Source organism: Passer domesticus, chromosome 33 (genome assembly GCF_036417665.1).
Source record: "Passer domesticus isolate bPasDom1 chromosome 33, bPasDom1.hap1, whole genome shotgun sequence".
NCBI lineage: Eukaryota > Metazoa > Chordata > Aves > Passeriformes > Passeridae > Passer > Passer domesticus.
In genome coordinates this window covers 3,711,386-3,733,229 of record NC_087506.1, presented here as the reverse complement: position 1 = coordinate 3,733,229, position 21,844 = coordinate 3,711,386, and the positions used below count along the sequence as shown (strand labels likewise).

General features: G+C 54.6%; 1 protein-coding gene across 1 annotated transcript; it reads left to right on the top strand.

The window, feature by feature from the left end:
• Positions 1 to 13,654: 13,654 nt before the first annotated feature.
• LOC135288483 (serine/threonine-protein kinase pim-1-like) lies at positions 13,655 to 16,302 on the top strand. The gene is made up of 7 exons (XM_064401870.1): positions 13,655 to 13,672; positions 13,744 to 13,845; positions 13,959 to 14,009; positions 14,214 to 14,580; positions 15,198 to 15,374; positions 15,607 to 15,760; positions 15,997 to 16,302. Exons 1-6 carry the CDS (start codon positions 13,655 to 13,657, stop codon positions 15,711 to 15,713), a joined length of 822 nt encoding a protein of 273 aa, XP_064257940.1. The 3' UTR covers positions 15,714 to 15,760; positions 15,997 to 16,302.
• The last annotated feature ends 5,542 nt before the right edge of the window (positions 16,303 to 21,844 follow it).

The following is a 21,844-nucleotide window of genomic DNA, read 5'->3' as shown; positions in this document are numbered from 1 at the left end:
CAACAGGGCAGGTCCCGCTGCAGGAAAAGCCCCAGGCCAGCCCCAGCACAGGGAAGGGCTCGGGCACAAGGGCAGAGTGCCGTGCTGGGAGCTGTGCCAGGCAGAGCCTGAGGCACCAAAGGCACCTTGGCAGCAGCAGCTGCTTGCAGGGCATGGCCAGAAGCCTCCCTTGGCAGCCCGGCCTGGTGGCCAGCACTGCAGAGCTGCTGCCTCAGGGCTCATTTCTGCCTGGGCTCTGAAAAGCCACTTCTGCTCCAGGAGCCTGCCTGGGAAGCCATTGGTCCCAGCACCTTGGGCACAAGATATTAATGACAAAACTCTTCATGCCAGCAGAGACAAGGCAGGGACAGAGGAAAGGAGAGACCCAGGCCCAGGGGACAGGGCTGCCATGGTGATGGCTGTGAGGTCACCGCCCCTGCAGCAGCCTGGCTGCCCTCAGCAGACATTCTGGCCAGAAGCGTAGTGAGGGCACCCCAGCACAGCAGAGAACCCACACAACAGGAATTCTGTCCTTGGGGATGAGAGGGTCAGGTTGCACACAGTTCCTGCTCTTGGATAATTCCTGGGATGAGGAATCCACTTCTCTAGAAAAACAATTGCAGTTTTGTGGCACTCTCATAATTGTGAAATATTTCCTCCTTCTAACAAATGTAAATCCACCCTCATTCATTTCAGAGATATTGAGCCTTGTTCTGTCACTGCAAGACTTGGGAGAAAATAATTTCGACCACTATTCTTCCATTTTCACAGACCTTGGAGAGGACCCAAAAATCTCCCAAGATGGGGTTTGGATGCCTCATCACATAACCAGCGGGAGGAGGCTGCAGGCTCTGGGCTCAGGGGTGTGGAGACTGAGGACAGAACGGGAGTAGACTGGGAGGGAGTAAAGGGTGGTTTCATAGAGGCTGGAGCTTCTCTTCATAGTGGGAATGAGCCTGAAGAAGAAATAATTGTGCTAAGGGCAGCTGGGGAGGCCCAGACTGGATAGCAGGAGAAAGGAGTTTCCCTGCCAGGGCAGGGCTGTGGTGCAACACATCCCCCAGAAGGCGCCTGGAGCAGCCCAAGGCTTTGTGTGGGCAGGCAGAGGCAGGCAGAAGGCAGAGCTGTCAGCAAAGGAAGGGGCCAGCCAGGTGGGGCAGCCAGGGGATGACAACAGCCTGCAGGGACAGAAACGCAGGTTTGCTCAGCATCAGAGACATCTTTCCCTTGCTTCTCCCCACCTGTCATCACTGCCTCCAGTGTTGTTCTCTGGCTGCAACCTGGGGACACTTTCTCAGTCCTGTCCCTCAGAAGGATTGGTTTAAAGTATGAGAAACTTCTGTGTTTCACTCTCTTTTTGAGTCCCTGAGAAGTTCTCTGAGCACACTCTGAGGGACTGAGTCTGATGCAAAGAGCACCAAAGCCCCAGAGGGTCATTAAAGTCCTGGTGCTGTGTCTGTGCTGCTGAGCTGGGCTGGGCTCCTGGCCCAGAGGCAGCTCCTGGCAAGGGCAGCGCTGCAGAGAGACAGCTCTGGCCAGGAGCAGCTCCTGGGCACAGCCCAGCAGGGCTGGGGCACTGCCAGGGCAGCTCAGGGACACCAGCAGGGCTCAGCCAGAACTGACAGGGGCTCAGCACTGGCAGGGGCTGGGGGACGTCCCAGAGGGGGCTGTGTCACAGCGGCACCTCTGTGGCTGTGTCCTAGAGGCAAAGAGCAGCTGTGATGTCAGCAAGGGGCTGTGTGACAGCACAGAGTGGGCTGTGTGAGGTCACAGGTTGGGCTATGACATCACAGAGTTTGTTGTGAGAGGTCACTGAGTAACTACAGCATCATAGAGGGGATTCTGTGACATCACACAGCAGGCTGTTACTTCATGGCATGGCAGTATGACATCATAGAGCAGGCTGTGATGTGAAACTGTGTGCTGTGACATTATAGAGTATCAGTATGGCATCACAGAGAGGATTGTGTAACATCATGGAGGGGGTTGTGACATCACAGAGTAGGATGTGAGGCCATGGAGTAGCCTCTGCCATCATGGAAGGTGGCTCTGTGACATCAGAGAGTGGGTTGTGACATCACTGGGTGACTGAGCAACTTCACAGAGCCAGGTGTGACATCACAGAACAGACTGTGACATCAGATAGTGGGTTGTGACATCACTGGGTGACTGAGCAACTTCACAGAGCCAGGTGTGACATCACAGAACAGACTGTGACATCACATGGTGATTTTGTGACATCACCAAATCTTCTTCTGTGACATCACAGTGCAGATTTATATCACAGAATGGTATCCCAGCACTGGCCCTGTGATACCATGAAGGGGCTTTGTGACATCACAGAGCAGTTGTGTGTGTCATCACTGAGTTGTCTGTGACATCATAGAGTAGGCTCTGTGACATCATAGGTTGTGACGTCATAGAATGGATTCTGCCATCACAGGGTATCTGTGTGACATCACAGAGGGGATGTGACATCACAGAATGGCTGTGTGACATCCCAGGGTAGGTTGTGTGATATCACAACATTATCTGTGACATCACAATATGGGCTGTGGCATCACAATGGGCTGTGTGACATCGCAGGGGCTATGTGACATCACAGGGGCTGTGTGAGGTCACTGGGGAGGTCACTCTGCCCCAGCCCCCCTCACAGCTCCCCCCAGAGTAGTCCAACCCTGCTCGTGCACAGCGGGGTCCCCTGTCCCCCCGGGTCCCCTCGTCCCCGGCGCCACAGCCTCCCCCAGAGGATGTTCCACGAGATCGACCCCAGAGCCTGACACGGGGACAGGGGGCCGGGGCCCTGGGGGGTGGGACAGGGGGACAGGGACCCCCCGGCAGTGTCCCCGTGTCCCCCAGGGCCAGAGCCTGGGCCAGGGCTCCTTCACCCTGTTACGAACAAGTGCTTGAGAGCGCTGAAAAAATCCCCAGCAAGGGATCAGCAACAACCAGATTTAATATTAAGTGACAGCACCACAAAATTCCTTGGCAAGAGTCACTCTGCTCCTGACTGGACACTTCAAGCACACGAAGGAAACAAAGCAACAACAAAACCAAACAAAATCCAGGCAATCAAACCAGAAAGGAATCGAAAACCGTTCCTGTGTGTGTGTGTGACACAAGGACAGTGAGGGCAAGGATAAAAGGAATGTGGCCCAAAAGCTTAACAGAGCTCAAACTTAACAGGACTTAACTTATAACTTAACCTTAACTTCCACCTTAACCTTAAGTGATACCTCGAACTTCACAATTTAGCAAAAGAACAGAGCTTATCAGTATTTGACCTATGACCTATGACTTTGCAATTTAACAAAGCAATAACATTTAACAGTATTTAACTCAGCTTATAACTTATATTAAACATAACTAATTAGGAGAAAAACAACTCTTAACAACATTTAACTTAGGTTATTCCTCATGACTTAACCTTACTTACAGGTCTGACTGACTCAGCTATCAAAGGCACTCCAACCCCTCCGAGAGCATCATTTCTGTCACTTTTCCCCAGCACAGGCACTCTTGTGTGCACACAGACACAAAGAGTCAGTGCAAGGCACCTGTGAGAAATTCCCCTGAGGACAGGAAATGCTCCCTGTGGATGCTTTGGCATCTCCCCAGCGGGTGAAGGGTTGAGCCTGGAGGAGTGGGGGGATCGGCCCAGGCTCTGTCCTTGTTCAGGATCCCCGAGTGCAGCAAACGGGAGAGTTCCCGGCTGGGAGAGGCCCCACTCAGAGGGAGTCGCTGACCCAGGAGAGCTCCAAGGGGTTCCTTTTGGAGCGCTGTTTGTAGGGCCCCAAGAGAGGGGCTGCAGTCACAGCAATGGTTCCTCCTGGCCGCACTTGGCATCAACAGCTTTCTTTGGCAGTGTGAGAACAGGCATGTTGTGCCCCTGAGGGAACAAAACCAGTTCCCAGGGCTGCTCCTACAGCAACCAGGAGCTGGTTGGGAAGCACCAGTGCCTGGAGCAGACAGTGTTTGTGCTGAGCTGCAGAAGAGCTGAGCCCAGGGGCTGTTGGCCAAGGCTGAGGCCCAAGGAGCATTTCTCAGCTGGCAGGGCGGCCTGAGAAGGGGAGGGGGAAATGCAGCAGCACAGGGCCCATGGAACCAAGGGACCATTGTGACACTGTGGGGCCTTGTGACACCAAGGGACCATTGTGACACTGCGGGGCCACATGGAATCATGGAGAGCACTGTGACATCGCTGGGCTCATGGAACCAAGAGGACTGTACTGATACTGTGTGACTCCATGGAATGTAGGTATCATTGTGACACTGAGACGCCCCATCAAACCAAGGGTCCATTGTAACATCGTGGGGCCTCCTGCAACCGTGGAGACCATTATGACACTTTGCGGTGTCATGGGACCAAGGGGCCATTGTGACACTGAGGGGACTCCATGAAGCCAAGTGTCCCTTGTGACATTGCAAGGCCTCGTGGAACCATGGAGGCACCATTAAGTGACTTTACAGCCTCATGGAACCATGGGGCCGCTGTGACAAGGAGGGCACTCATGGAATCATGAAGATACTATGGGGCCCTATGGAATAAGCAAAGCATTTTGATACTGTGAGGCCTCATGGAACCAGTGAGACCATTGTGACCCTGGGGGTCCCCACAGAACCAAGAGGAACATTGTGATACTGTGGGGCCTTGTGAAACCAAAAGGCCTTTGTGACACTGCAGGGCTGGAACCAAAGTTCCATTGTGACATTGCAGGGCCTCGTCACATCAGTGCTCCATTGTGACACTGGGAAACCAAAGGAGACAATTGTGACACTCCAGGGCTCATGGAACCAAAAGCTCCAGGGCGACACAGAGGGGCCTCCTGTCATCAATGGTCTATTGTGACACTGTGGAGACAAAGGAGACCATTGTGACACTGCAAACCCCCAGGGTCCAAAGGTCCATTGTGACATTGCAGTGCTCATGGAACAGAGGAGTCACATGTCATTGTAGGGCCTAGGGAACCACAGAGACCATTGTGACAATGTAAGGCTTCATGGAACCCAGGCATCGTTGTGACATTATGAGGCACCATAAAACTAAGGGAACCCGGAACAAGTCTGGCTGGTTTGACCTTCCGGACCTCTGAATTGTCCAGCTGACCTTGGTATGTTGAGAATCTCCTGTTACCTCCTACTGAAACACTGGGGCTCTGTGCTTTCCTTCCTATGGAAAAGAACTCTCCTTCTCCTCCAGGCACACATGGCCAGAATTCGGATTTCACCTCCAAATTTCCTTATATCAAGGAATTCTTTCCACAGGAATATTGCCAGGACAAGTCTGGCTGGCAGTGGTTTCATGGTCACTTCCCATCTGTCTTCAAAACACCGGTGAAGGCTCCGTGCTTTCCTTCCTAGGGAAAGAACTGTCCTAGGGAAAGAACTGTCCTGCTTCTCCAGGCATCCATGGCCAAGACTGGGGTTCCATCTCCAAAATTCCCTAAATCCAAAGACTGCTCCCAGACAAAATCTGCCATTCCTGACAACTGTGCTGGCCTTGGCCTAGTGAGGCTCTCACCTGCCTTCCAAACACTGGGGCTCTGTGCTTTCCTTCCAATTGAAAAGAACTGTCCTTCTTGTCCAGGTGCCCATGACCAGAATTGGGATTTCGCCTCCAACATTCCCTATTGTGACAGACTGGAGGAGATTGTTGGCTGGAAACATTTCACGTGTGGGGGAGGAAGGGGCAGGTCCAGCTTTGCCCTGGAACCCCAGCACTGCCCTGTCCTGGAACCCCAATCCCCCCAGAGCCTCTATCCCAGTCCAGCAGTGGCTGCCAGTCCCTGGCACAGCACAGGCAATGCTCCACAGCCACCTCTGGAGCCACCAGCCCAGCTCCTTAGCGACCAAATGAGCCCAAGTCTCACCTGAGGGAAGGGCCCAGGAAGACCAAGGGGTATTGAAGGCTGACCACAAGGCAAGCACACATCTTGACTCTACCTCCTCTTGGAATTTCTTTCTGAACACGGCTGGAATCCAGGAGGCGGTAGCTGTGTGTGTGCTCCTCTGTATCTTTCTTACTTTTTTTCTCTCTCCCTGTCTGCTTCTATTTTATATGCCCCTTGGAAATTTTGATGAACTTAAAATTGAACAGCTTAGAGTTTGCGAAGTTGAATGTGCCAAATTAATGCTTTGAAAAGTGCTTTTTGTTGATTTAATGTCATAATAAACCTTTTCCCATAGTTTCTCTGATTTTCTAAAGTTGCCAGTAAAGGCTGTATTGCTCTTTTGAGCTTTTCAGAATCTCTTGCTGGTATTTCTCCAGGGAGTCCAACTCAGAGTACACAAACAATTGTAATTCCTTTTAAATGTCTCCTTGAGAGAGTTTTTTAGTGGATGGGAGTCAGGGCTTGTCTGTCCTGCTTGGCACAGCCCAGGCAGGGCTTTCCCAGCCACATTCCACTCTCCATTGCCCAGCTGGAGCCACTGGTGCCTCTGAGTTCTGCTGGCCCAGCCCCAGGGACGCTCTCCTTGTCTGCCCATTCCCCCACGGTCTCTGGGCAGGGATGGCCTCAGTGGGGGCTGCTGACATCCTCAGCAACTTGGAGGCTGCTGCTGGATTTCACTGCTCCAGAGGCTTGTTCAGCCTTCAGCTCTTCAGTGCAGGAATTCAGTGTCCCAGGCCTCATTAACATTCAGAACACCTTAAAAATCCAAGACTCTGGGAAGAATTTTTTTCAAATAAACCTTTCAAATAATTTAATTTGTGGTTATTAGACAGATTTCAGGAGTGTATTGAAACTGAATACATTCTATTTTAAAAGACAGTGAGAAATCATTTTTTTAGGTCCTGTTTAGTTTTTTTTCACTTCTAAAAAATTGATACGTGCAATCTACAATTGATATTGAAGCCAAGTACCTCCTCATGCAGCTTGAATAGATATGAAAATCAAGACCCTTCATGGCTGACAATCAATCAGACTCTGTCCCTACGCCCACCCCACCATTTCCCCCATCCAAGCCCTGGCACTCAGAGCAGCCTTGTGCAAATCTGAGCTGCCTCCAAGCCAGGCTGCACCTGCAGCTTTCAGCTGCTTGGCTCCAACTCCCACCTGCTTTCCTTGGAGAAGGAACTGCCTGAGACACAGAGGGATGTTCATTGATTGTCAGCCAACAAAGCCAAGGGAAGGCACAGCTCCATCAAATGCAAAAGTCATTTTTCTCCCTGGCTCTGCCCTGGCCCTGATCCCCACAGCCTGTCCTCTTTCCTTCATCCCTCCTTTGCCAGGGAGCTCTGCTGTGGCTGTGGAGAGAGATCCAAGTGCAGCCCCTGGAGTGGGAACCACAACTCATCAGGTTTGTGTGCTTTGAGGGAGCAGGAACGGGTGAGACTCAGAGGCATAGAAAGGTTTCTCTTCATGGCACACATAATAAATGTAAACATGATAAAATTTAAGAAACATCAAAACCCTTCCCTCAGCACCTTGTGACATGCCAGCAACATCTGACATGTCCACCATCCACAATGGATTGCCATACAGGAAGGATTTTAGACAAAGACTTAGGAAGAGGTGACATAAAAGATACAAATACAACTAAAATGCCCACTGAGAAGGTGTTGAAACTTCTGAAAGATTGGGCAACTCCCTGATTCTCAAAGCACTAAGGCAGTCAACAGAGACACAATGGAATGAGCAGAGAACAGCTGCAGGAGGAAATCTGGGAACAACTGGAATTACATAGATCCAGCTGCTCCAAATCAAGAGATCTCAGACATGGCATTTCCACAGGAGAGCTGGAAACACCTGAAGGAAGAAAGCCATGAAATACTAGAATGAAAGCTGGTAGCAATGGTTGAGGGGAAGATCAGTATTTCTTCTCCTGACATCAGTAGAAGAAACCAGTAGATCCAGGAAATTCCCCTTCCTGGTGGGAAAATTTTGCCATTTCTTAAAAGTACTCAAATGCCTCAGATAAAAAATATTTTCTGATATATTATGAAACCAACAGGTATTAAAACCTGTGCCCCTTTCCAGGCAGACATCAGTTTTGTGTCCATGAAGAGGCAGTGCCACTTCTGCATTGAGGTGCCCAGGGATTGGATCTCTCTGAGAGCACCTGAGGGAGAGCAGAGCACCTTGCAAGCTGCAGGTCCCTGACAGCCCTGAACGGCTCCTGTCCCATCAACATCTGCCCTGCCCCAGTCTGAAACAGGGCCCAGCATGGTGCCGGGGTCATCAGAGAGCTGAGGTGTGTGCTGGAATTCCATGCTCTCCCCATCCTGCAGCAGCCCTGCATTTCCCTGCTCCAGCCTTGGTCTCCAACACAGCCATGGAGGCTCTTTGGGCTCCTGACTGTTCCTGCAGCCCCCCAGGGCAGCTGAGCTCTGCCTGTGGCACAGTCAGCCCTGGCCAGCGCAGGCCATGCTCAGCAATTGCTTGTGTGTACCTGGCCTTGCTGTCAGCCCCGGCAGTGGCTGCGTGGCCCCTTGGTGGCCCTGTGCTGGCCCAGCCATGGTGGCCCAGCCCCTGTGCAGGCCCAGCCCAGGCCAGGAGCATTGCGGCTGGGAACGGCCCCTGTGCCGTGCTGCCCACAGCAGCCTTGGGGCTCTGTGCCCCATGGCCTCCCTGCTGGGCAGCCTCTGCCAGCTCCTGCACAGCCCCAGGCACCTGTGGGCCTGCACAGACAGCCCTGCCCCGGGCTCTGCCGGCCTCTGGGCCAGCAGAGAGGCCGGCCAGGGCTGGCCATGGCCGGGAACAGGCCCTGAGCCCCGCAGGAGGATGGAGCTGGGCCACAGCCAAACTCAGCCCAGGGCAAAGCTGGGCTCAGCAGCCAGGGCTGCCAAGGCCTGGGGACAGAGGCTGGCGGTGACAAATGTCCTGGGCCCCCTCCCTGCTCTGTCCATGCCCCCAAGGGCACAGAGCAGCCTCCTCTCTGGGGCACTTGCCTGTTTGCAATGCCTTGCACAGGCGCTGGCCCTGCCCCACAAGGCCTGGCCTGAGTCCTGCCCCTGCACGCTCAGCCAGGCTGAGATGGACACTGATGGTTTCTGGGGCAGGCTCTCTGAGCCCAGCCCAGCTCCCTGCAAGCTCTGCCAGCTGCCCTGAGCTCTGGGCAGCACCAAGGGCCTGTCCCCAGCCCAGCCCAGCCGGCTCTGGCCCCACAGCTCTGCTCAGGCCAGGCTGCTCTGGCCACTGGCCCCACGGCCTCAGCCCCTGCCAAGGGCACAGCAGCAGCTGCAGCTCACACAGGACTCAGCCCCAGCCATGGGGGAAGGTTCTGGGCCAAGGCCAAAGGAGGCTCCCTGGCTGCCCTGCTCCCCTCTGGCTCAGGTGCTGAGAGCTCTGCAGCCCCTGCTGCCATCCCATGTGCCCAGGGCAGCACAAGAGCCCCGGCCTTGGGGCCCTCAAGAGCTGCTCCTGCTCCAGGCCCAGGGCCTATCCCAAAGCTGGGGCAGCCACAAAGCTGTGCCCATTGCTGTTCATTGCTGCTCTGATGGGGATGGATCCTCAGCCACTTGGAGGTTGATGATGAATTTTCCTACACCCAAGGCCTCTTCTTTCTTGAGCTCTTCAGTTCAGGAATTCAGTGAGAAAAGCTCATAAACATTTGTTCAACATGCCCAAAGAAGAAAAGCCATTTGGAATAACAGAAGTTTTCAAGTTTTCTCTAATTAATTAGACAGATATCTGAAGTGTATTCAAAGTGTATATACTGTCTTGAAAACAATGCAGAGAGAACAGTTTGTTCTGTTTAATGTTTTTTCCTGTTTATAGATTGATATCAGCAATGTCCAGTTGATACTGACCCCCAGCACCTTCTAATGCAGACTGAATAGCTATGAAAATCAAGACCCTTCATGGCTGAGAGTCAATCAGACTGTGTCTCCTGCCCCCTCCCGACCATTTCCCTCATCCAACCCCTGGCACTCCTATGGACCAGGAATGGTGTCACCAGCAGGACCAGGAGAGCAATTCTTCCCTTGTGCTGGGCGCTGGTTGGGCAGCACCTCGGGTGCTGTGTCCAGTTCTGGGACCCCAAATTTAGCAAGAATTGGAGGGGCTGGAGTGTGTCCAGAGAAGGACAACAAGGCTGGTGAAGGGTCTGGAGCAAAAATCCTGTGAAGAGAGGCTGGGGGAGCTGGGGTTGTTTATCCTGGAGAAGAGGAGGCCCGGGGGAGACAAGGTGGTGTCAGGGCACAGGTTGGACTTGATGATCTCCAAGGTCTTTTCCAACCTTGCTGATTCTGGGATTCTCTGAAACCACCCTTGCAGCAGTTGCACGATGAGCCCTGGGCCTCCTCTTCAGAAGCTCCAGCAGCCCAGGTGCCTCAGCTTCTCCTCCCAGGCCCAAAGCCCATCCTGTCAGTCCTCAGAGCCTCTGCAGCTCCTCCTCATTGCCCAGAACAGGGAGCCCCACAGGCAGACACAGCAGCCCAGATGTGCCCCCCTGGCCTGTGGTGCCTCTGGCAAGGGAGCAGCACCAGGCACTGCAGGAGCCTGCAGACAATTCCTGCAGCACTTGGAGGATGATCCTGCTCCCCAAGGGACGTTCCGATGGTGCCAAGTCAGGAACTGCAATGGGGAGTGGGGCCAGAGAGGAAAGGGCAAACAGGGATGGGCTTTTTGCAGGGGAGGGAACAGGGGTGGGCAACAGGAAGAAATTTGTACCAAAAAAAAAGGGGGAAAAAAGCAAAGCTGAAGCCAAGGAAATGCTCAGGGCAGTTCAGGGGTGGCTGTCAGGCAGCCCTGGCTCTGAGCAACAGCATCTGCAGTGGGACAGGAATCTCCCAGCTAATGGGAACAAAGTTTCTGGCTGACTGCAGAGGCCAGGACAAAGCTGAGTGGTTTCCCTGCTGTCCCCCAGCTCTTCCTGGCCCCAGGGGCTGATGGCATTTGTGCTCCCTCAGGTTCATGCCCCCACAGCAGCAGCATGGGGGTGCTCCTGCCTGCTCTGTGCAATGCAAACAGGGGCTCCTGAGCCAGTGCTGCCGTGGCTGTGCCTGCAAGGATGCAGCACCTCTGTGAGCTGGGGGAGAGGCCAGGGCTGCAGAGGGGGGATGTTGTTGGCAGCTCCATGAGGATGCTCTGGGACGCTGCCCTGGGCTGTGCAGCACCCTGGGGATGGATCAGCCCCTGCTCTGCTGCTCCTTCCCGTCTCCCCCAGGGCCCTTGCAGAGCCCCAGCCATGCTGTTTGCCCCCAGCCTGCCCACGGCCAGCCTGGGGCTGCTCACCCTGGGGCTTTTCTGTGCTGAGCATTGGCCTGGCCGTGTTCTTGAGAGAGCCTGGGCAAGGAGCCTGGAGCCCCCAGGGCCTGGCCTGAGGCGTCAGCGCTGCCCCAGCAGTGCCCATGGCCTGTCCCTGCTGCAGCCCCGGCACTGCCACCCCCAGGAATGTGCCCGGCCCCGAGAGCACTCAGGCCCTGCAGCAACACCAGGGCCACCAGGGCAGCGGGGCAGGGCCACGGCAGCAGCACTGGCAACACCAAGTGCTGCTGCTGCTGCTGGGCACAGCTGCTGTGCCAGCACTGATCTGCCCCAGCTCTGCACACAGACATTGCTGCTGCAGCTCCAGAGAAGGCAAGAATAGAGGGATCTCTGCAGAAAACTTTGCTGGGAGATCCTTTAGTTCCTTTAAAACCTTTGAGACTGCAGCCCCTCATTGGCACAGTCTGTGGCCACAGGGAAGGTGGAGAGAAACAAAGTCAGAGATGGCAGAAACAATCGTCTAGCTTTAGGAAGAATATTTATAAAGGAAAACGACAGGGAAATCAAAGAACCAAACCAAAAGAGCTAGAAAAGATGACTTTTATTACAAGTGATTTGCCGAAATTGGCAATCACTTTAATGCTTCCTAAGATGTCCAGTGATCAGTCTCCACACTGCAGCCTTGAGCTCCTGGTTCCTCAGGCTGTAGATGAGGGGATTCAGGGCTGGAGGCACCACTGAATACAGATAGTATTGACACCAACAGATCCAGGCATGCAGAGGAAACGGAGGAGGGTTTCAGGTAGGCAAGTACTGCAGTGCTGAGAAATACATTTCTCCTGCATTTTCCCTTTTCAGATTCTTTCAGTCATCTCCTGAGAGGTCCAGTTTGTTCTGGTGCTTTTTATGAACTGATTGTACTCTTGATTTAGATGGAGACTGTGGAATTGTTTTCAGATGTAGAAGAATCTGGACTGAAGACAGAAACAAACTCCCTGTCAGCACATTTTCATCTTCTAGATCATTTTCAAGATGTCCTTGGGGGTGTTGGAATGATTATCACACAGCTCTCCACTTCTGGCTGCAGGCTCTAGAGTTTCTTTCTCTGCATTCAGTCAGGCTTGCATTCCCTAAGAGTTCTTGGTAGCCTGTCATCTTTTCTTAGGGTAGAACAGTAACAATGAAAACCTTACCAATGGCACAACTGCCCAGCCCACAAGGAAAAGAAAAGAACAAGCTGTCAAATTCTTCAAATATTTCTTCTGCTTTGCTGCAAGTGTTGTGCTGCACCCACAGTGTGGAAAGCTGCAGTTGGTGGCACACCTTGTGACAGAAGCTGCACCTCGTTCTCCGGGAAAGGTTCTTGGAAAAAGCAAACCGGACTGTGGAGAAGATTCTGGAAAAACTGAAAGAGCTTTTAAGAAATCAAATGAAAATTGAAACAATTCAAGATGTTTTTCTCGATTTGTTTTTATGGTCCCCTTTTCCATCTTGCACTAGTTGTCCATCCCATTAATTCCAAACAGATCTCACTTCTAAGATCACTTCTAAGATCCATGAGTTGGCAAGTTTTAGACATTTTAAGATACCATGACCTAGACACACTTTGGCTTCCCCTGTTTTTCTTGGAAATCAATGCTGGAGAGGTAAGTGCAGTGCTTGGGTCAGGTACAAATTCTGCATTCAGGGAATGCGCTCTGAGAGTGTTTGACCCTCAGCAGGGACAATGCACAGCAGGGACTGAGGGGATTCCTGAGCCACTGTGCAGGAGTCCAGACTCTGGCTCTAGGCTGAACTCGGCAAAGTTCCCATGTTTGGACAGGCTCAGGGGCTGCCCTCGGGGAACGTGGGGCTCGGGGCGGGGGCGAGCGGGCAACGGACAAACGGACACGGGGACAAACGGCCCCGGAGCTTCAGTTGCAGCAGCGGCAGCGGCAGCGGCAGCAGCAGCGGCAGCAGCAGCAGCAGCAGCAGCGACAGCAGCAGCGGCAGCAGCAGCAGCAGCAGCGGCAGAAGAAACTTTAGAGTCTCTTCTCCTCTCCCTCTCCCGCTGCCCCGTACCTCTCCCGCTCTCCCTTTCCCGCCGTCCCTCTCCTCTCCCCGCCTCCCTCTCCCCGTGCCGGGCTGGGCCATGCCCCCGGCCCGCCCCCGGCCCCGGGCGGGGCTGCCCCGTGCCCGCCCCCGGCCGTCCCGCCGCCGCCTGGCCTCAGCCCGGCTCTGGCCGTGCTGGCGCTGGCGCTGCTGGGCGGGCGTCAATGCCTGGGGCTGGGGCGGCATCGCCGGCTTTTGGCTCCGCCTGGCCCGAGCCCGGCCCCGGCCCCGACGCAGGGTCCAGTCCCGGCCCCGACCCCGAGCCCGGCCCCGGCCCCGGCCCCGGCTCCTCCCGGGGCCCGCGGAGGACACAGGCGGCGTTGCCTCTCCCGCCGCCTCCGCTGTGGCTTGCCCGGCCAGAGCTCCGCCGCTCGGCAGCGCAGCCGCCGGCCCCGAGCCTCCCGTGTCGCGTTCTGAAAACCGAACGCCGGGGGATGGCCGGGCCGGGGCGGGTGAGGGGCGCTCGGGGGCCGTTGCTGGCCCCGGGCCGAGCGCTGACAGCCGCGTCCCGCCCGCAGGGAAGGCGCAGGAGGCCCTGCAGGAGCGCTACCGCCTGGGTTCCCTGCTGGGGCGCGGCGGATTCGGCAGCGTCTGGTCAGCGACGCGGCTCTTGGACGGCGCCCCGGTGAGCGGCGGGGCCGGCGGCGGGCGGAGAGGGAAGAGGGAGACAAGGACGAGAATGTCGGAGAGCAGTGGGAAGGGCGTTGAGCTCAGCCCGCTGCTCTCCCTTGCTCGCAGGTGGCCATCAAACGCGTGCCGCGGGATCGCATCCGGCACTGGAGCGAGCTGGTGAGTGAGCGGGGCCAGCGGCAGAAGCCGGGCCGTGCCGGGCGGCGAGGAGCCGGGGCCCGGCTGGGTGGGAGCCACCAGGAGCCCTGGGGGGAGAGCGGGCGTGGGCTGAGCAGGGCATGCAGAGCATCCCGGGCTGGCTGAGGGGTCCCAGAGCCCTGGCACGGCCTCAGCTCCACTGACGGCATCGCGCTCCTCCCGCAGCCCGACGGCACCAGCGCGCCCCTGGAGATCGTGCTGCTGGCCAAGGTGTCCTGTGGGTGTGCTGGTGTCATTCAGCTCCTGGAGTGGCTTGAGCTCCCCGACAGCTTCTTGATGGTGCTGGAGCGTCCAGAACGGTGCCAGGAGCTGTCGGATTTCCTGGCGGAGTGGAGGTTCCTGCCGGAGGAGGAGGCGCGGGGGCTGTTCCGCCAGGTGCTGGAGGCCGTGCGGCACTGCACCAGCTGCGGGGTCCTGCACAGGGACATCAAGCCTCAGAACATCGTGCTTGACCTGGCCAGCGGGCAGCTGAAACTGATCGACTTTGGCTGTGGCGCTTTCCTCCAAGACACAGCCTACACCCAGTTTGCAGGTGAGCCCTCGCAGGGGATGCTCCTGGGCATCTCATGGCCCAGCCTGGGTGTAGCACTGGGGCTTCCCCCTACTGCAGCTGGGATGGGATTAATGCTGGACCCAAGTTGATTTGGTTGGGGTGTGAGGGGGGCCAGCTCCCAGCCCTGCTGACAGCCTTCATTACCCAGTGTGCCCTGGGCTGGGGCTGGAGCTGGTGCAGCCAGCCCGACAAAAACCCCCATGGGAGTAGTGGAGAGGGGGCTCTGAACCCATGCCCTGGATGGTTTGGTGTGCAGGGGAGGAGGGGCTTGGACTGCTCCACTCCCCTTGTTTGCCTTGGCTTATTAACATTTTTTGGGGGCCCATGCAGGCAGAGAGGAGAGTGGGTTTTCTCCACCAGTGGGTGGGTTTTTCCTTTCTGTGTCATGGTTGGGCCTTCCCAGGGTTTCTGCTGCCCTCTTCCAGCACCAGTGGCTTCTTTTCCAGCCCTGAGTTTGTACACAAGTCCCAGGTGATGGTGAGAGGGCAGCAGTCACCCCGTGTGTTGCTAGAGCAGCCCCCACATGCCCAGGGATGCTGGGGCCAGGCTCTGGGAGCAGCAGCATCCCCCTGCTGAGCTCTGTCTGTGTTCCACAGGAACCCTGGCCTACAGCCCTCCAGAGTGGACCCAGCACCAAAGCTACCATGGCGAGGCAGCAACAATCTGGTCCCTGGGCCTCCTGCTGTACCAGCTGGTTGTGGGGAAGCACCCGTTCAGGAGGGGCCAGGAGATCATCTGGGGGCGCATCTTGTTCCCACCACGGCTCTCTCAAGGTGGATCCTCATCTCTGGGCACAGGGGGAATACCAATGCTGGGAGACAGCAGCGGGCTGATGGGCATCCTGCTCTGGCAGCTGCTGAGGAGGTGGCACATGTCCTGCTCTCCTCTAAACAGAGAATCTGTGGGGAAGTTTAGGCCCAGCTCTGGGCACACCCATATGGCCTGGGCACAGGAACAGGGGGAAACTTCTCCAAGTGACTGGTGATTTCTGGTTTGTCTCCCCAGAATGCCAAGATGTCATTAAGAGGTGTTTGTCCATGCAACCCTCGGACAGGCCATCATTAGAAGAGCTTTTCTGCCATCCTTGGGTGCAGGGTGCTCCTCGGCCCTAGAAGATGAGAGAGATCCATGTGCACAGTTGGATCCAGGGGCCTGGCAGGTAGGAGCTCCACACATCTCTTGGCACTCAGTGGCAAAGCAAACCAGACTGGTTTTGTCCTGCCTGTAGCTCTGAGCAGGGGTCAGCAGAAGGGAACATGCAGCTCTTGGGCTGGAGCTGAGCTGGAGATCTGGTGTGGCAAGCACTGGTGGCCACCATCCCCCCTGGTTTTGCTTGTCTGGTTCATGGATGGCTGGGGCCCTGGGCAGAGCCCTGACAGCCTGGTCTGGTCCCAGGGAAGGAGAAGGAGCTCCTGGAGAAGCTGTACCAGGTGGGGCTGCTGCTGGAGACAGCAAGGACAACCTCAAGGACAACAATCTCTTCCTTGGCCTGGCCAGCTGAAGATGATGGACTTGGATTCTGGCAGCTTCTCTAAAGACACACTCCACACCCAATTTGCAGGTGAGTTCCACAGCCAGGGGGATGCTCCCAGATCTGGGCATGGCATGGCCTGGCTGGGCACCAAAGGTTCCCCCCTTTGCTGGGAGGGATGCAACAAATTCTTCGGTCGACTGCCCAGCTGCTTTTTGGCTCTGGGCAGCTGCTGAGGGCTGGATGTGCCATGGCTGCCTGCAGGCTGGGCACATGTCCTGCCCTCCTGCCCTGCTTCCCAAGGCAGCACTGATGGGCAGCTCTGGGCACAGCTCTGAGCCCGGCCAGCACGGCCTGGGCACTGCGGGCAGCTGGGACAAGGGGACAGGAGCCCTCAGCTGACGGGCAGTTTCTGCTTTCTCTCCTTGCAGCCGGGCTCTGCAGATGCTGAGGCTGCTCTGGGCTCTGGCAGGGCTCTGCTGGAGCTCAGCACCGGGCTGGCATCAGCCAAAGAAGAAATGGTGTCACCTGCAGCACAGACTTGCTTGAGCATTTTGACAATGCAGCTCAAGTTTGCAGCGTGGACACCTCCAATGGAAAACATGACACCTCCCAAAAATTAAAATCGTTCAATACCTTCTGAAATCAAATCAATCTGGGATGACTCCAAATGACATTTTTCAGCTTGCTCAAGATGTAGCTCAGCCCTTCTCTGAACAGTTCTCTCCCCCACCTGCCTTTTACTTCTCAACTGCTCCCTTTTTTCCCCCAGTGAATTCCCAGCCCATTGCAGTCTCCATCACTTGCTGGCCTTCCGTGTTGCCCCTGACCACAAGGAAGGCCGAGCCCCAGGTTTAGGGACTCGTGCTGTCACTGGCTGAGGAGCAGCAATGTCTCAGAGGTCCAGTGGGATTTTAGTGTCATTCAGAGCCACTCTCCAGCCCTCAGCTCTCCTCACTGCTGAGTTCCCACTCCCTTTTCTTCATCCTTGCAGCAGGATGAGCTCTGTGAATCCCCTTGAGCCTCCCCACTCTTCCCAGCCCACGCAGCCACCTCAGTTAGGCTGAAGCTGAAGTTTCTCTGTCTCCTCTGGCACACCAGTCCAGTCCCCTGTGTGGGGAGCCCCAGTCCCAGAGCACAGCACACAGCAGTGCAGTCCGGGCTGGAGCAGCTGCCCTGCAGCCCTGGCTTGGCTGTTTGTGGCAGCTGAATGCTCCCTGTTTCCAGCTGTCCCTGCAGGATGGCCCCAGGGCAGAGCCCAGCCGGGCTCCCACTGCAGCCCCTGGAGCTTGGGGCAGACAGTGCTCCCAGAGCTGAGGTTCATGGGGAGCACCCGCAGCTGTGCCTCACACTCAGTGCTGGCAAGTGTTGTGTTCTCATCTCCTGCAGCCTGAGGGGAAAACAACCTGTGCTGCCAGGCCAGCACTGTCCCTCTGGGCAGGGACAATGCTGAAGGGCTTTCCCATTCCAGAGGAGCTGGCACTGAGCCTTGGCAGGGCCTGGCAGGGCTGGAGCCGGGTCTGGCCTGCTGTCCGGGACTCGCTGCCCACCAACCACCCCCACCCACCACGCTCCATCCTCCAGAGACAGAAGGGTCTGTGTGTGCCAGGGGCTCTTGGATGTCTGTGCATCCATGGACAGAAGGGTCTGTGTGTGCCAGGGGCTCTTGGATGTCTCTGTATCCATGGGCAGAAGGCTCTGTGTGTGCCAGGGGCTCTTGGATGTCTCTGTATCCATGGACAGAAGGGTCTGTGTGTGCCAGGGGCTCTTGGTTGTCTCTGTATCCATGGACAGAAGGCTCTGTCTGTGCCAGGGTTTCCATAATGTCTCTGTACCCATGGGTATGGCATGAACATGGACAGTGAAAGTGTCAGTCATGTTGCTTGCACACTCCTTCCTTTGTACACAAGACAAAACCATGCACACCCCCAGGTATGGATATATTAATAGGATATGGATGGATAGGGGTTTCCCACAGTGCAGTAACTTTAGCATAACTCATCATTTAACTGGTGGCCAGGGGATTTTTTCCCTACTCTGTGGGAGAATGCGTCCAAGAGCTGAAGGAGCAGCATTCAGAAGCAGATTCAGGATTTCTAGGTAGGAAGTGGAGCTCACAACCATCCACATAACTCGCCATATTCATTGGGATGGGCTGCTGCTTCTCTAGGAATTTGGCCCAATGCAGACATGAGACTTGGAGAAATCCCAGCTCTCTGTGGGTTTGTGCAAAAGGGGGAGCAGCTCAAACACTTTGTGCTTGCCTGGGGGACACAAGGTCCAAGGAGCTTTGGTGGCAGAGGGTGACCTGGGCTGGTGGCAGGTGAAGTTCCATTCTATGACATTCTCAGAGTGGCACAGGACAAAGGTCCAAGTACCCCCAACCCCACTGATGAAGTCCTTAGAGTGCTGCACATCCTCTAGGAAAAGCTGCTGTCACACAATCTATTGGGATTTATAACTTTCATTTGCAACACTTTAAATCCAAATTTCAAACTGCAATATTTTTACACTCAAGACACAGTAATGCATAAATGCATAATAGATCTTTCAATTTCCTATTGATTCCATCACAATTTAAAATAACATAATATTGCAAACAAAACCCTGAATGTTTTAAAAAGGGATGCTGAGGTCAGTAAGATGAATCCATGCCATCAGAACATTTACAGAGTAACTGATTTCTCTTCTTGAAAAGATCAGTTGCCTCTTAATCCAAAGTTACTGATGATTTTCAGTACACATTTGTATTTTTGGTTTTATCTTTCATATTTTTTTCTTTCCTTTTTTGTCCAGTGTTTTTAACAGAGAACTCGTCCTACAAAAGGAATGTACAGCAAAATGAGAAATATTTCTGATAAACAATGAAAATGTAGGCTCCTCCTCTGTTTCCTTTTCTATGGATACCCTGAAGAAAAATATCTAGCAGATATGAGCAGAGGTGTGATGTGTTTCATTTGGACTAAGCTGGAGTTCAGCACTGCTGACATCCTGATCCAGTCAAGAGCTGCAGAATTCTTTTGCAGATCTCGAACCTTGTGTTTGCAGGCACAGCACCTGCAGTGCTGACACACCAATGCACATGAATAACTCTGTTATTCCCTCTCAGAATTTGGGCTCTGCCCCAGCACGAGGTGCTGCAGCCCTTTGCTCCTGGTTCCCGTGTGGAGCAGCTCCCTTCCTGCTGGCTGAGCTGCTCAGGCAGAGCCCGGCAGCTCCTGGCCCTGCAGGGCTGAGGCTTTTCCCCACTGCTGGGCACAGACTGATGGAGCAGCACTGCTGAACACAGGGGCACACAGAGGCACCAGGAGCAGCTGCCTTTGGCCACCTGAGGCTCCAAGGCCCAAACTCTGAGCAGCCAGAGCTGGAAGAGACTCGCAGACTCCCTGTTGGCTGTGCTGCCCCACTTGTGCCCAGCCCAGCTCTGCCTGGGGCAGAGGGAGAACAAGGGGCAGCTCCCTCCCAGCCCAGCCCAGGGACCCCTCCAGCCCCAGGGCTTGGGGCACTGTCAGCACCTGCTGCTCCAGCCACCGCTCCTGCTGACCCTGACAGCAACACCCAAACTGGGGCTGATCCCGAGGGAGCAGCAGCAGGGCCTGGATCTGATCCCTGACTCTGGGGCAGGGCTGGGCAAATGACCCCACAGCAGCAGCAGCAGCAGCACATGGAGCTGACTTTCAGGACAGCCCCTGCCACTCTTCCCTCCCGTGTGCAGCGGTGTCACAGCAGCCTGAGGCACCCGGGAGCCCCCAGTGCCAGCAGGGACTTGAGATGGCAGCCCTGGGCTCCTGGAGGTTGTGCAAGGAAAGGAGCTGGGGACTCCCAGTCCATGGGGAGCTTCCAGATGGAAAAGGCTGCTGTGCCCAGGCAGCTCCAAGGGCAAAGAAAGGAGAGTCTCGACCACTGGATCTGAGCCAGTCCCAGAGTCCTGGGCAGCAGCCACTGAGCCTTGGGGGAAGAGAGGGCACAGCAAGAGGGACAAAACCAGGTGAAGTCAGAGACTGGAGAGAGCCAGACCTGGGACAGGAACAGCTGCTTCACTGCACTCTTGGAGAAAGCTCTTGGCTGGTTCACAGCGCTGAAAGGCATGAAGGGCAGAGAGGAGGCCATACCAAACAATGCTCCTGTTTCCACACCCTCCCCTCTCTGTGTCCCAGAAGGAATTGCATGGACTGTATTCAACTCTCCGAGTCGTCTCGTTCAGCATGAGCAGCTTAGCACCAGGAGCTGAAGGAGCTGCCACCATAGGCCACAGGAGCTGAGCAAGAGGGAACTTTTAGAGCAAAGTAATGCTGCTCAAATAGACCTAGCTAAATGCAGTGGATAGAATGATGGAATCACAGCATCATTTCTGTTGGAAAAGACCTCTGAGCTCATCCAGTCCAGCTGTTCACCCAGCAATGTCAAGCCCAGCACTAAACCATGTCCCTGAAGTGCCAAGGCCTGGATAACAGCCCTGAGTGAGGCCTGAGCAGCAGGCCCTGAGCCAAAGGTGACCTCTGGATGAACCTTCCAACCAAAGGTTATCTTTGTATATGCTCACTGATGAAATATGCATGGTCATTAGCACTGTGATAGATGTAGACACTTATTAGTGAAATATGTATTGACCTTTCTGTATTTAGAAGCTGGACAAGGCCATGAAATCTGACATCTGGCCTTGTTTGGGGCTGGAGGATCAAAGTCAGCTCCCTTGGTTCCTCCTTGAGCCCTGACCAGGCTTTGGGAGGAACCCAAGAGGAGGATGAAACCAGATGTTCCCACACTGGAAGTGCTGTCAGTTTGTTCATTCAGCACTCTCAGAGCTGGGCCCTCTCACAGCGAGGTTGGAGCCTCACCTCTGGCTGGAGGCACCTGCAAGAATTCCCAGTGTCCAGGAGTGGCTCTGCAGCCCTTGGCTGGGACAGCTTCCCCCAGCTGCTGTGTGGATCTGGGGGATGGTAAAGGCTGAGGGTAACAGGTGCTGGATCTTTCTTAATCACTGCAGGCAATCTTTGGTTCTGATGATTGAGTGCATTGCTGAGCTGCTCCTTTTGTGATCCTTTGCTGCTTTGAGCTGCAGTAAATGACACTGATTCCTTCAGTTGGAGTCTGTGTCTTTGGTGCTGACCCTGCCCACTGGTAAAACAAAACTGGCAGAGTCTGGCCAGATCAGAGCAAAATGTCACTTGTGAAATGTAAATATGAGGAATCAGTCCTGCCAGAAATTCCTGGTTTTCTTTTCTTTTTCCTTTTTTTTCTTGGTAAAACAGAAACCATGCCCTAAAAAGAGATTGGAGCAGTGAGCAAGCACTTAAAAGTCTTTTAATGCCAGATGTATTAAAATGCATCCAAAAATTGCATATGCAAAAAGGAAAAGAACTTGTGGGTTTGGGAAGACGAAGATTAATTTTGTTAACTGCACATTGGAAACAGCACCAACTGAAGGAAGAATTGGTTTTGGAATGCTCCCACATAGAGGGACAGAGGAAAGTTTAAATCTTGAGGTCAGGTTCATTTGTGCAAGTGAAACTATTTACTATTAATATTAATATTATTATATCACACAAACAAACCTGAGCTCAAGACACCAACCTTTTTCTGTCACTTCATGTGGGAGTGTTCCAACAACAGTTTTTCCTTCTGTTGGTGTTGTTTCCAATGTGTCATTAACAAAATTCACCCTCGTCTTCCCAAAAACACAAGTTGTTTTCCTCTTCCCATAAAAAATGGATAATGTGAAATAATGTTGAAAACTGTAATTTGTTAGCTTTGGCTGCTCACTGTAACACT

What these genes read in the sequence shown, in the direction of transcription:
- LOC135288483 (XM_064401870.1), top strand. An exon ending in AGCCTACACCCAGTTTGCAG is followed by an intron (nt 14,581 to 15,197) that starts GTGAGCCCTCGC and finishes TGTGTTCCACAG; the next exon opens with GAACCCTGGCCTACAGCCCT. An exon ending in CCCACCACGGCTCTCTCAAG is followed by an intron (nt 15,375 to 15,606) that starts GTGGATCCTCAT and finishes TTGTCTCCCCAG; the next exon opens with AATGCCAAGATGTCATTAAG.